The sequence below is a fragment of the Crocuta crocuta genome, unplaced genomic scaffold (genome assembly GCF_008692635.1).
Source record: "Crocuta crocuta isolate KB4526 unplaced genomic scaffold, BGI_CrCroc_1.0 scaffold69, whole genome shotgun sequence".
Classification (NCBI taxonomy): Eukaryota; Metazoa; Chordata; class Mammalia; order Carnivora; family Hyaenidae; genus Crocuta; species Crocuta crocuta.
Genome location: NW_027551576.1, coordinates 2,409,391 through 2,423,941, shown reverse-complemented (window position 1 = coordinate 2,423,941; position 14,551 = coordinate 2,409,391). Strand labels below are relative to the sequence as shown.

Sequence of the window (14,551 nt, the reverse complement as noted above, 5' to 3'; positions counted from 1 at the left end):
ATGAGATGTCACCTCACATCTGTCAGAATGGTGAAAATCAAAAACATAAGAGACAACAAGTGCTGGTGAGGATGTGGAGAAAAAAAGAACTCTTGTGCACTGTTGGTGGGAATGCAAACTGGTGCAGCTACTGTGGAAAACAGTATACGGAGGTTCTTCAAAATATTAAAAACAGAACTACCCTACAATCCATTAATTGCACTACTGGTTATTTACCCCAAAATTTCAAAAGCACTCATTGAAAGGGATATATGCACCCCTATGTTACTGCATCATTATTTCTAAGAGCCAAACTATGGAAGCAGCCCAAGCGCCCACTGACAGATGGACGGATAAAGAAGATGTGGTATATATACAGTGGAATAGCATTCAGCCATGAAAGAATGACATCTTACCATTTGTAACAATATGGATAGACCGAGAAAGTATAATGGGAAGTGAAGTCAGTCAAGCAGAAAAGACAAATACCATATGATCTCGCTCATATGAGGGATTTAAGAAATGAAACAAAAACAAAGGAGAGAGAGAGAGACAAACCAGGAAACAGACTATAGAGAAGTGACGGTTACCAGAGGGGAGGTGGCTGGGGGCATGGGAGAAATAGAGATAGAGCATGGGGGTGATCGAGTATGCTTATTATGATGAAAAATAAAATGAAATAATAAAAATGTTTTTAATTTAAAAGAGCCACAGCCCTATTTCGAGCTTGTTAAGAGAAAGAACCATCCTTCTCTAAGAAGGATTCCAAATTCCAATACCTGGAAGGGTCATTAGCTCAAGAGCATCATTTAAATGGAGAATATCACGGAGAAAATACCTTTGGCCAAACACCAACAACAGTGTTTGTCTCTAGGAAGGGAACTGGGTGGTAAGGGACAAGTGTGGAAGATTTTCTTTTCATGCAGAATATTTTTTATATCTTTAAATTTCATAAAAAGTGCATTATTCATCTATAAAATTTTCATCCTGGTTCCAGCTGACCATCACTAGTAAGAAATGCAGGCCTTAGCCTGCCGGATCTTATTTTTCAAAGAAGCTAGAAATGGGAAAATTCAGATTTTTATGTAAAACCCTTAAGGTTTAAATGCTGACTTTATTCAGAATTTAACATACAGGGCAAGCCAACAAAACATACCTGCAAGCCATATCTGGTTCACAGACCAAACAGTCTGCCATCTCTAATCAAAAATTTGACGTGTGGCTGATGATTCCAAACGTATTGATAAAATTTAATGTAGGAAATTTCAGAAAGAAATCTCAGGCTTGTGGATGAAACCATGTTCTCTCCTACCCCAGAGCAATAGTCACTATTGCTCTCTTAAACTTCCCCTTCTCTTCCTGAGTCTTTGGAAAGGCTATTAATGCAACTGAAATGCCAAAGAAGCCAGATTTCATCAAGGAATCTGCCCATTATCCTAGCATCTGCTGTTTTAAAGGGTGAGGTTTGGGATCAATTTCAAGTTGCAATGCATCTAGCCAACAGAAGAGAAGTATATGAATTGTTCTTAGCTGGGGAGAAATATTCCCCCAGCCAATTAATCAAACACTTGCATGGTAGAAAAGACCTGTAAGTTATTTTCACCTTATCATCAGGCAGTACAGGGCTGCTCAAAGGCATAATACAGTGGCCATGACCGACACAGTGTTCTGAACTCTGTCTGGGAACCAGTCACAGTTCTGGGGAAAATCTCAAATTCTCTTAAAGTTCAGCAAAGTTGGTTGTAAGTTGAATACTCTATCTACCGACTGCCCAGAGTAAACAAAGGCAAGTTAAAGAAGCACTGGTTTCAGTTTCTTTTTAAAGTTTTATTTACTTAAATAATCTCTACACCCCACATAGTGCCCAAACTCGTAACTCCCAGATCAGGAGTCACATGCTCTTCCGACTAAGCCAACCAGGCACCCCAGGACTGATTTCAGTTTTAAAAGTAGTACTAGAGATGTGCTCTGTTGCCTGCCTGGTGCACCTAAATCTCTTGCCTCAATCTGCTCAAAGCTTCCAAGGATTTGATTCTGGCAGTTCCACCCTTTACTCCAGGTTAGCTCCAATCTTCCAAACAGCAGGCTTAGTTTGCCACCAGTGAGTCCAGTATTGGGCCTCAATGTCTACTCACTGACCACTGGGCCTGCCCCAACGGTGAAGACACGCAACCCCGGGCAGGGGTGGGAATGGGGTGGTCGTCAATAAACAGGACGATAGGACTCAAGGTCTCTTCACAAGCATTCCACTCCCACAGGATACAGGCACGCAAGGTTTTCCTTATGTGGCATGTGGAAATGCTAAGACAGGCCACGTATTTTCTCAATAACTTCTTCCCAGGAAATTAACATTTGCAATATATTCTAATTGACAAGCAAAGCCTAACTATCTCAGGTTGTGACTGGAGAAGCCATTTGTGGGAGGGTTCAGTGGCCTAAGAAGATGTATCCAATCATGAAATAAAAGCCAGGCATATTCTCTCGGAACATGGCCGGAGCCCAGTCTTGCCTGTCATACATTCTGATGTGTGGACATTAGAGCCAACTCTCCAATGGCTACACATATACTGTTCTTCAGAAAGGACCAGAAGTGCTTGGAAATCAATAACTTATACTCCCTTTAATTACATACAATGTACACCTACTAAACAACAATCTGCACACATGAGCATCCAGCAATTGCAGAAGTTCCTTTCTTCTCTGATAATTAGCAGACTTATTTAGTGATGTTTGTTCTAAGGGGGAAAAGTCATAATTAACCGCTTCCTTACTTTTCCATAAATCTGAGTATCAAATAGGTTTCAGACACATGAGTCCTCAGTACAGAAAGCTTGCTTCATTCTTACCTCAGCAGCCTGGGTCTCTTGATGCAGCAATGTGAGACCGGTCAAGTCTTCTAAGAAGGAATGTGAAGAATTAAACACCTTTGCCAGGAAATTAAATCCTTCTCGTTCATACTGATCAAGAACCTGTAAAATATTAATTTTTGTTAAAAGGGGGTTGTAGGTTTAAAAAGCATATCCTAAAATTTTCACTTCTACAAGCACCTATCAAAAATGAAACTAAAACTAGAATCAAATATGAAGATAATACTGCAATGGGGTGGGCGAAAAACGGGAGGGCTATAATGTATCATTTTTCCCTTCTCAGAAAGAATGACAATATCGTCTTCCAAGTCAGACACAATTTTTCTCAAATAAAATTTAACGCTCATGCAAATTCAGTACAAATTCTAGAAAAGCTATGGTTACCTGATTCTAAAGATCACTTGTTAGGAAAAAAAATTATAGGCCAGAGAAGAGTCAAGAAAAATAATAAAAAGGATAAAGGCAAAGAGGGACAAATGGACGGGAAATGTGATCTATGGGCTAGCCATGTTTGTAAAAAGCAGAATAGTTTAAAAGGTCAAAATAAATTTCACCAGGCATGTCACAACAGAAGATATCCAAATGGCCAATAAACATATGAAAAGTTGCTCAACATCACGTGATTAGGGAAATGAAAACTAAAACCATAATGAAATCCTGCTTTAACCCACTAAAATGGCTAAAATTAGAAAGAAGTTACCCAGTACTGGCAAGAAGGTAGAAAAACCTGGATTGTCATGGGAATGCAAACTGAGAGCTACTTTGGAGTCTTAACCCTTACATGTCCTCTGATCAAGCAATTATATTCCTAGATATATGTCCCAGTAACAAAACGTATGCAATTGTGCATCAGAAGACCCAAAGTGTCTATAGTAGCACCATTCATGACAGTTCAAACTAGATACTATTCAAATGTCCATCAACAGTAGAATGAATGAACAAACTGGTATATTTATGCAATGGAATACTACTTGGCAATGAAAACAAATTATATCTACCTAACAACATAGATAACTCTCACAAACATAATGTTAAACAAAAGAAGAGAAGCAGTATGATTACATTTATAGATTATGAGTTCTTAGAAAAAAATAATAATGATGATTATCATATTTAAAAATTCAAAGATCACAGGAATTGTGAAAATTAGAAACAATAAGGCAGAATGTCTCAGAAAGTCTCTCCAAACTCAGAAGAAATGAAGAGATGAACGTATCAAAAAGACAGCAGACACTGAAGAGAAATCCAAGAAATGAATTACACATGAAGAGAAAGGCTGGAGAAGCAGTAACACTGGAAATAGAAAACCAGAAGAAAGAAAAAAAAAAGAACAAATGTACATCCGTCACTGTATTTTCACTGCCCTAAAAATCCCCTGTGCTCCATCCAGGTATCTCCCACCCACCCCACCCTGACTACCACTGACACTTTCACTGTCTCCATAACTGTGCCTTTTCCGGACCGTCATATAGTATGCAGCCTTTTCAGACGGGCTTCTTTCACTTAGTGATATGCGTTTAAGGTTCTGCCATGTCTTTTCATGGCTCAGTAGCTCATTTTTTTTTTTTTTTAGTGATAAGTAATACCCTGTTTTTGTATGTACCACAGTTTATCCATTTACCCACTGAAAGGTTGGTTTGCTCCTAAGCGTTGGCGGTTATGAACAAAGTCGTCATTCATAAACAAATAATAAATAAATAAATAAATTTCCAAATTCCTCCATTCAGAAATAAAAATGTATAAACCTTTGATCCAGCAATTCCACTTCAAAGCCCTTTCACACAGACATAGTTGTCCAGGGGCAAAAAAGAATCGACATTGAACGATGCTCATTGAAACATGGCGGCCACAAAAGATGAGAAGCAATGACACTTTAACAGGGCACTGATTAACAAAATTATGGTGCATTTACAATCAAGGGCACAGTCTAGATCCATTAAAAGGATGCGGTAGCTTCACAGTATTGATATAAACTTATTTCCAAGACATATGGATATATTAAAAGCAATGTACAGACCAAATGTCTAGTATTAACGTTTTTAAAATAAAGGTAGAGGAGGAAAGAGGAAGAAAGGGAAATGTGACCTGTGTGTACGCTTGATCGTGTATATAAGATCTCTGGAAGAATACACACACGTGACTGGCGTCAAGTAGTCGCCTCTGTAAATGCTTTTATGGTACTTGAATTTTTAAAACCAGGGGCATGTATTATTTTTAAATAATATTAAAATCTCTATTTTCCCCCTAATGCTGGAGAAAGGTTTCAGAAGAAGAAGAACTCCTCTAAAGCCCTGATGGAGCTGGAGTAAGAAGGAGGGGAGCCCTCCTTCAGCCACAGGAAGCAAAGCAGCTGCAGTGGTAAGTTAGGAGACTAGGGAGCTGGGGGCTGAGAAGTTCTGAAGGGTGGCAGTAGGCAGCAAGGTCATCCGCCACCAGAGAAGGAGACAACGTGGACCATGGAGCTTGAGGAGGGTGGTGATGCTCTGGCACAGCTGCGTGGGGAATGTGGGAAAGGAGGCAGAGGTCCCTGCTCGGGAGAGAAAAATAGAAGTTTTGGGGAAAATGTGGTTAAGGACCTAGCTAAGCTTGGGGACAGGGTAAAGGTGCCACAGAGGTCATGGAAATCAAGGGGCTGCTGAGTCCCAATGGGAGGAGCCAAGGAAGGTAAGGTAAAACCTGCGGGCTGGAGGGAAGAGGTACGCCGGGACCCTGGAGGAGCAAAGGGTGACCAGGATGCCTCAAGGCACACACAGCAAAGCCTTTGGTGGATTAGCCCAGTAAATTAATCAGACCACCCAATGCCTGGATGAAAAGGCACTTAGTAACCGAACCCCTCAGTAATAAAGGGATTCTTTACAAACCAGAATTTTATCTTAGGGAAAATATGCATGAAAATTAAGCAATCTTTTTCAAAACGATAAATACTGTGTGCTTAGTGATCACTTATTTCTGAACCAATGAGCTACCTTGGGCCAGGTTTGCAGTAAGGTGAAAGAAGAAACTGGGGCACCTGGGTGGCTCAGTCAGTTAAATGTCTGACTTCAGCTCAGGTCATGATCTCATGGTTCATGAGTTCGAGCCCTGCGTCAAGCTCTGTGTTGACAGCTCAGAGCCTGGGACCTGCTTCAGACTCTGTTTCTCCCTCTCTCTCTGTTCCTCCCCCACTCATGCTCTGTCTCTCTCTCAAAAATAAATAAAAACATTTAAAAGTTCTTTTAAAAAGATGAAGAAACAGGTTTGAAAAATGGACAAAAACTTTGGAAAAAAAACCTGGAATAATTCCAGAGACGATNTGACCTAAGCGAAAGTCGGACGCTTAACCGACTAAGCCACCCAGGCGCCCCTAATCTTTCCGATTTCAAGCCCATGTTTCCACGGGTAATTTTGCAGTGCTACAAATCTGAATAGCAGAAAAATGAACAGCAAGAGCAGTAGGAGTGAAAGCCTCCCCCATAATCAGGATGTGCAGCAAGTTAAATGCTGAAACATTATTCATAGGCCTGGCTTCAAAAATATGTGGAAAAACTTAATCCTCAGGGGGCATATTCATGCCAGGGTTTTCTAGTATTCCCTTTATGTGCTGGGAAGTTCATCTGTGTTATGAGTATAAGCAGCTTATAAAAGGTACAAGGATATTTTCCCCTACAAACAATTTGACCTTCTTAAACGGGAAAATGTGTTTTAAATTACCCCCCACCCCCAGAAAGATACCATCACAATGAATTTGAGCACTGCAACAACCTGTCTACATAAAGCCTATTGCACCTCCTGGGTAATTACATAATATATGGCCCTGACACATGTACACATTACATTTTCATAGGTTCTAAGTACCCTAAAGGTGCTGGGGGAGTTTGCTAAGTAGAGAGATAATAATGACTTTTTAAATATAAAGATATGCATCCTTTCCTGATGAACATGATTATCCTTATTCATGACATACATACAGATGGACAAAGATGGTAGAATCTCTCTCTTTTTTAAAAAATTCATTTATTTATTTTGAGACAGAGAGAGAGCACAAGTGGGGAGGGGCAGAGAGAGAGAGAGAGGGGAGAGAAATCCCAAGCTGGCTCCGTGCTGCCTGCACAGAGCACAATGTGGGGCTCGAACTCATGAACCATGAGATCATGACCTGAGCTCAATCAAGAGTCAGATGCTTAACCAACTGAGCCACCCAGGGGCCCCAAAGATGGTAGAATTTCCTTTTAGGACCCGGTTTTAGGAGTATGTGTTCTCTTGTTGAGATGTTTTGTCAATTCTTTACTAGATCCAATCCATACTCCCCAGCAAGGCACTTAAGTCCCTCCGGAACTCTGCAATTTTGGACAACTCTCTAGCGAATGCCTTTCAGAGGGTCTAAGATCTGACAACACCATGCAATGATTTACATTTCACGAGAAGAAGAGATTCGTGGTTTACAACTTTTGTGTATTCTTAAAAGAGGATATAAGGAACTAATACCTGACTTAAAAAAAAAAAAAACAGCTTATGTATGTTGGTGTTTTTTTAGCTTATGTATTTTCATGCAGGGTCTGCAAGTCACTTAAAGTCTATGTTGTTTAGAAACCGTAGTTACTCTAAATGACTTAAGAATATACATGTGTCCTAATTTCTAAAATACTCAGGGAAAGCCAGTCTGACAGCCCAGACAGGGTAATAAAAGAGTATGGCTGGGGGGGCGGCCTGGGTGGCGTCTGACTTTGGCTCAGGTCATGATCTCACAGTTTGTGAGTTTGAGCCCCGCGTCAGGCTCTGTGCTGACAGCTCAGAGCCCGGAGTCTGCTTCGGATTCTGTGTCTCCCCTTCTCTTTGCCTCTCCCATGATCATGCTCGCTCTCTCTCTCTCTCTCTCTCTCTCTCTCGATGATAAACAAACATTTAAAAAAGAAAAAGAGTATGGCTGGAAGTCACCAAGAATCCACAAAAGAAGGGTCAGAACACTCCCATCTGAGGTTCAGTCACCCAGCAGGCTGCCGAGGCTTTGCTCCAAGTCGAGGGCAAAGCCTTCTGTTTTCCAGCTCTGTTGTAAGGCAGCCCTTCCAGGGCAGAGAAGCCTCACTTTGGATAATGAGCTGGGAGCATCACTCAATAAGACCAGGAAACCCCCTCACCCGTTTCTGTCTCTCGGTGTCTGGGATTCCTGTCATAATACTAAAAAAGAATCAAAGGAGAGGAAAGAAGCTCCGATTTCAGCAGACCTTACAACTGCTGCGCCGCCGTCACTGCCCCCAGCTCCTCTGTCGTCCCCTCTTGGTGCTACACACTGAGAGTGACCTCCTGTCCTCCCCATCGAGTGAGATCTTTCGCTTCCATCCAAGTTCAGCTCAAGTACCAGCTCCTGCAGTAAGCCTTGCTGGTTCAATTCCACTCTGTATGAGCTCTTCTTCCCTTTAATATTCTGACCTCCCTCTCCAGGACACGCTAAATTGCCAAAGGGATTGAAGGAAACGCTCTCACGATCCCTGGTAATCAAGAGTTGATGGCATTTCCAACTATCAACCACATGGTCGGTAACTTTGTTTCTGTTTCTACACATGTCAGTGATACAGAGCAGATGATAGATGGGAAACAGCTTCATGTGGAAACATGTAGCTGTCAATCTAACTAAATCTGCTGCTGTTAACTTACTCTGTTGGACACAGGCAGGATTTCTAAGGCCTAACTTTAAAAAAAGAAAGACAGATCTGAGTTCAAGATATGTAATGGCATTACCGGCATACCAAAAATAGAGAACAAGTCTCTTGTTCTTTCCTTAAAGTCACTGTACAGTGTGCAATCTTTGGCATCCAAATGCAAAATGGATACAACTATAATTTAGAGGATGTGGAAGAGTTCAGATCAAAACACCAAATAGAATCAACATCAAGATAACTGACTATGGAATGTAAGTCCCAACCTTTTACTATTTTAATTAAACTTCTTACGGTATAACACATAACTGCACTTAAAAAATCAAATATTAGAGGGGCACCTGCGTGGCTCAGTTGGTTAAGCGGCCGACTCTTGATTTTGGCTCAGGTCATGATCTCACATTTCGTGAGCTCGAGCCCTACATCGGTCGCTGCACTGAGAGTGAGGAGGCTGCTTGGGATACTCTCTCTCATTCTCTTTCTCTCTCCCTCCTCCCTCCTTCCTTCTCTCTCTCTTTCTCTCTCTCTTATTCCCCCACTTGTGCTCTCTAAATAAATAAATAAATAAATAAACAAACAAACAAACTTAAAAAATCAAGTATTAGGGCGCCTGAGTGGTTCAGTCATTTGAACACCTGACTCTTGATGTCGGCTCAGGTTGTAATCCCAGGGTTGTGGGATCGAGCCCCGTGTTGGGCTCTGTGCTTGCTGAGCATGGAGCCTGCTTAAGATTCTCACTCTCTCTGCCCTTCTCCCCTTGCCCATGATCTCTCACAAAAATTTTTTTAAAAAAATCAAATATTGTTATCTTGGTTTTTTTTCACATACCCAATCCCAGTCCTGCTTGAGTCAACTAGACAGAAGAAAAGAAACTAATAACTGGGAAGTAACACACAACTGAGAGTAAGAGAGTAACCTGGCAGCATTGGGCAAAACACTTCACCTTTTGGAGCCTGTCTGCTCATCTCCAACATGGGGATGCACCTCCATGCCTGTTTCCCTACATACTGAGATACAAAAAGGACTTCATGATTCCAATTGCTGACAAAGAATGCTTTATGAAGAGGAATAGAAATGCTATGAATTAGTTACTTTAAAAATGTTATTATTCCCAAATAGGGCTTGATAAATACAGAAAATGCCTGAGGAGATGACACACAGAGATGTCAGTGATAATAGCAGAGTAAGGACCTCTGTAAACCCTCTCCTCCATAGAGAAATAGAACAGTGACAAAGTCTGGAGAGACTTTATTCAAGAAAACATCTGAATCTCTGTAAAAACAATGGGCTCTGAGGCTTTTAACATGCTCCACTCCCACCCCCTTCCCCCTTCCCCCTTCCAGCTCGACTGTAGCCTTGAAGCCTGTAGCCTTCACAATCACAGTGAGAACCAGCCTGGCAGCCACTGGAGGGGTACACTGGGGCTGAAGCTCCTTCAAAGCTCCTTTTTCAGAAAGTTCCCACCTGTTGGGCGGTTCCCAAGGAAACCCTGCTTGCATGTTGTTTTTATTTAACCTGCCTCAGGACTCACGCTGTGTGAAAGCCTTTCTCCCAGGGCGAGTTGTAGAAAAGTATCAGCAACAACTGTTTCACATCCTGATCTCCTGAGATGGTGGATAACAGTTGCTGCAACAATACGCCAGCCGAAGGGCTTAAAACAGAAATCTGGGGAATACCATAAGAGACGCTGAAAAGTTCCAGCATATTCTTGGGAATCTAGAAGACTGTGCCCAGGCACAGGGTGAGGTATAGGCCCAAAGTTGTGCATGTGCTCAGCAAAGATCTGAGAAGGCCCTAAGCTCTCATCTCTAGCTGACCCTGAGTATTTATGCAAGCAAGAGAGGAGAGGGAAGGCAAAGCTCTTAAGTGCCTGGCTCAGCACTGAAGGGCTCCCCAGGACATACACAGGGTACCGCAGCAAAGACTGACTTAGCGATTCTGGGAATTTAAGAAATATTGCTGGCTCATCATTAGATGGCCACCAAGCTAACCAAGGAGAAACTTCATGTGGTCACACAGGACAAAGGACACCAACTTAATGCAAGCAGTTCAGAAAAGTCACTAGCTAACAAGCAACAACAACAACCATGGCGATAAACCATAAACCACGGCTGGGGACAGAGTCTGATTTCCAGAGTTAACACGTTATATTATTTAACATGTCCAGTTCTCAGCAGAAATTACTGGATATGCAAAGAAACCAGGAGGTATGTCCCAAACACAGAAACTAAAACAAACCACAGTCCACAGAAGTCATTCCTGAGAAACTTACTAAACAAAGACTTTAAAACTGCTATTTTAAGTAAATTCAAAGAACTAAAAGAAATCATGTCTAAGTATCCAAAAATAAGTATGAAAATGATGCCTCACCAAAACAGAGAATATCAATAAGGAGAAATTGTACAAAAGAACCGAAGAGAAACTCTGGAGCCGAAAAATACAACAACTGAATAATTCACTAGACAGACTGAAATCTCTAGTTTCAGGCATGGTAAAGAAAGAATCAGTCAGTTTGAAGACAGGTTAATTTAAAGTATCCAGGGGCACTCTGGTGGCTCAGTTAAGCATCTGAACCTTGGCTTCGGCTCAGGTCATGATCTTGCAGTTCGTGGGTTTGAGTCCCACAGCGTGCCCTGCACTCTCGGCTAGGAGCCTGCTTGGGATTCTCTCTCTCCCTTTCTCTCTGCTCCTCCCTCCCTCCCTCTCTCTCAAAATAAATAAATCAACTTTTTAAAAAAAGTATCTAGTCTGAGGAGCAGAAAGAAGAAAAATGAACAAAGTCTCAGAGACCCATATGAAATCATCAAGCATACAAACATGTCCCTAAAAGGAGTTCCAGAAGAGAAGAAAAGGGAAGAAAGAATATTTGAGGAAATAATGGCAAAAAAACCCTCCCCAAATTTGATGAAAAACAGTAATTTGCACATTGAAGTCTGTATAAATCATAGAAGAATATGTAAATGTAAATCACCTCCAAGAATAAACTCAAAGAGATCCATACCTAGATACATCACAGACTATTGAAAGACAAAGGGATGATCTTGCAAATCCAACAGAGAAATAACCTGCCATGTAAAGGGGATCATAAATAGCCAATTTCTCATCAGGAACTACAGGGACCAAAAGGAGTGGGATGAAACATTCCAAGTGTTGAAAGCAAAAGACTGTCAACCAAGAATTCTATGTGCAGCAAACCCAACCTTCAAAAATGAAGGAGAAATTAACACCTTCCCAGATAAACAGAAACAAGAGAATTCATCACCAGCAAACCTACCCTGCAAGAAATACTAAAGGGAGTACTTCACATTGAAATGAGAGGACACCAAACAGTAATTCAGATCCATAAGAGGAAATAAAGAACACAGGTAAAGGAAATTACATAGATAAATATAAAAAACAACAAATGTTTTTTTCTTTATATATATATATATATATATATATGAGAGAGACAGAGAATATACACATATATAGAGAGAGGTGGGGGCAGGGAGAGAACAAGGAAATTAAAATGGCACATTAGAAAATATCTATTTTGGGGCGCCTGGTCAGTTAAGCATTTGACTCCTGATCTCAGCTCAGTTCTTGATCTCAGAGTTGTGAGTTCAAGTCCCCTGTGTTGGGCTTCACACTGGGCATGGAGCCTACTTAAAAAGAAAAAAAAAAGTCTATTTAACACAAAAAAAGGTGGAATACAGAAAAAGAGGAATTCAGAAAGAAAAAAAGGCATAAGACACATAAAAACCAAAGATCAAAATTGCAGGTGTAAATCGATTTTATCAGTAATTACATTAAATGTAAATGAAATAAATCCTCCAATTAAAAGGCAGACGTGGCAGAATGGATGGGTAAAACAAAAAACATCATGCAACTATATGCTGTTTGTAAGATTCATTTTAGATTCAAAGACATAAATAGGTTGAAAGTAAAAGAACAGAAAAAGATATTCCATGCAGTTTCAATTATGCACTATAAATAACTTCTGAAGATATAATGTACAGTATGGTGATGACAGTTAATAATACCATCTTGCACACTTGAAATCTGCTAAGAGGACAGATCTTATATTAAACTTCCCAATGCATGCACGGGCACACGCGCGCGCGCGCACACACACACACACACGCTCTGGTAACTATGTATAGGTGATGGAAATGTTAACTAGCTTGGTTGTGATTATAATTTCAACATATATACACACACCAAGTTGCACACCTTAAATATGTACAATTTTTATATGTTAATAATATCTCAAAAAAGGTGTTTAAAAAAGAAAAAGACTCCATGAAAGCAGAAAACGAAAGATAGTTAACTGTAGAGACTATACTAATATCAAACAAAGGAGACTTTAAGAAAAAAATTGTTACTAGAGGTGAAGAACATAATATATGATAAAAGGTTCGATATATTGAAAAGATACAATAATTAAAATCTTATGTGTACCTATCAACACAGCCCCAAAATATATTATGCAAGAACTGACAGAATTGAAGGTAAAAATACAAGATTAAACAATAGTTAGAGATTTCAACCTGCACTTGCAATAATGGATATAACAACCAGACAGATCACCAAGCAAACAGAAGACTCAAACAACATTATATATCAACTAAATCTAATTAGCATCTACAGAACACTACATCCAGTGACAACAGAATACATATGCTTCTCAAAGGCTCATGGAACATTCTCCAGGATGCAGCAGGTGTTAGACCATAAAACGTGTCTCAGTAAGTAAAAGAAGGTGAAATTATACAAATTATCTTCTGTGATCACATGGAATGAAACTGGATGTCAATAACAAAGAAATTTGGGAAACTCACAGATATGTGGCTATTACACAACACACCCTTAAGGGAATGGTTCAAATAAGAAATCACAAGGGAAATTAAAAAACACTTTGGGAAGAATGAAAATTTAAAAAATAATAAAACACGTAACATACCAAAAGTTATGAGACACTGAACACGGTGCTCAGAGGCAAATTTATAGTTATAAATGCCGATATTAAAGAAGAGTGATTTCAAATCAATAACCTACCTTTCCAACCTAAGAACAAAAGAGCGATCTAAACACAAAGCAAGCTTAAAAAATACAAAGAATTGAGAAGAAATAAAATCTTTTCAGAAGACAGACAAAATTGACAAAACTTCTATCCAGACTGCCAAATATTAAAAAGGGAGAAGATTCAAATTACCAATATCATCAATGAGAGAGGAGGGTCTTACTGTCAATCTTTAAGAAATCAAAATTGTATGGAAATACTGTAAACAACTGTATGCCAGTACATAAGATAACCTAGATAAAAATGGAAAATTTTTGATGAAGTCGCTAAATACTGAACTGACTCAAAAAAAATGAAAATCTTAATAGACTCATGAAAAGTGAAGACACTGAATTACTAATCACAAACTTCTCACAAACAAAAGTGCAGAAGTAGAGGGCTTTGCTGATGAATTTTACCAGACATTCCAGACATTCAAATTAACCAATCTTTCACAAATCCCCCTGAACAACAGAAAAGGAGGAAACATGCCTCAACTCTTTTGAGACCAGAATTAGCTTAAAAATTTTTTATGTTTATTTATTTTTGAGAGAGAGACAGAGACACAGAAGGAGGCAGACATAGAATCCAAAGCAGGCTCTAGACTCCAAGCTGTCAGCACCGAGCCTGACGTGGGGCTTGAACCCACGAACCATGAGATCGGGACCTGAGCCAAAGTCAGATGCTCAACCAACTGAGCCACCCAGGTGCCCCCAAACCAGAATCATCTTGATACCAGAACCAGACAAAGTCATCACAATGAAAACCAAAGGCCCATGTCCCTTATGAATATAAATGGAAGCATCTTTAATAAAATATTAGCAAACTGAGGTGCCTAGCTGGCTCAGTCAGAAGAGCATGGGACTCTTTATCTTGCGGTTGTGAGTTTGAGCCCCACATTGGATATGGAGCTACTTAAATAAATAAAACTTTAAAAATATTTATTTAAAAATTAACAAACTGAATCTCCAGCAACATAAGGATTATACAGCAGGACAAAGTGAGATTTATCCCTGGAAAGCAAGCCTGGT

The 14,551-nt window shown here is 40.0% G+C and overlaps 1 protein-coding gene across 5 annotated transcripts in view; it reads right to left on the bottom strand.

Moving 5' to 3' along the window:
* Window positions 1–14,551, bottom strand: part of ATG7 (autophagy related 7) — a 239,614-nt gene that overhangs the window by 117,916 nt on the left and 107,147 nt on the right. For all 5 annotated transcript variants that reach the window (XM_077751556.1, XM_077751557.1, XM_077751555.1 and 2 more), the window contains one exon: window positions 2,826–2,948. In XM_077751556.1, the coding sequence (XP_077607682.1) occupies window positions 2,826–2,948 (123 nt within the window). The remainder of the gene's footprint in view (window positions 1–2,825; window positions 2,949–14,551) is intronic.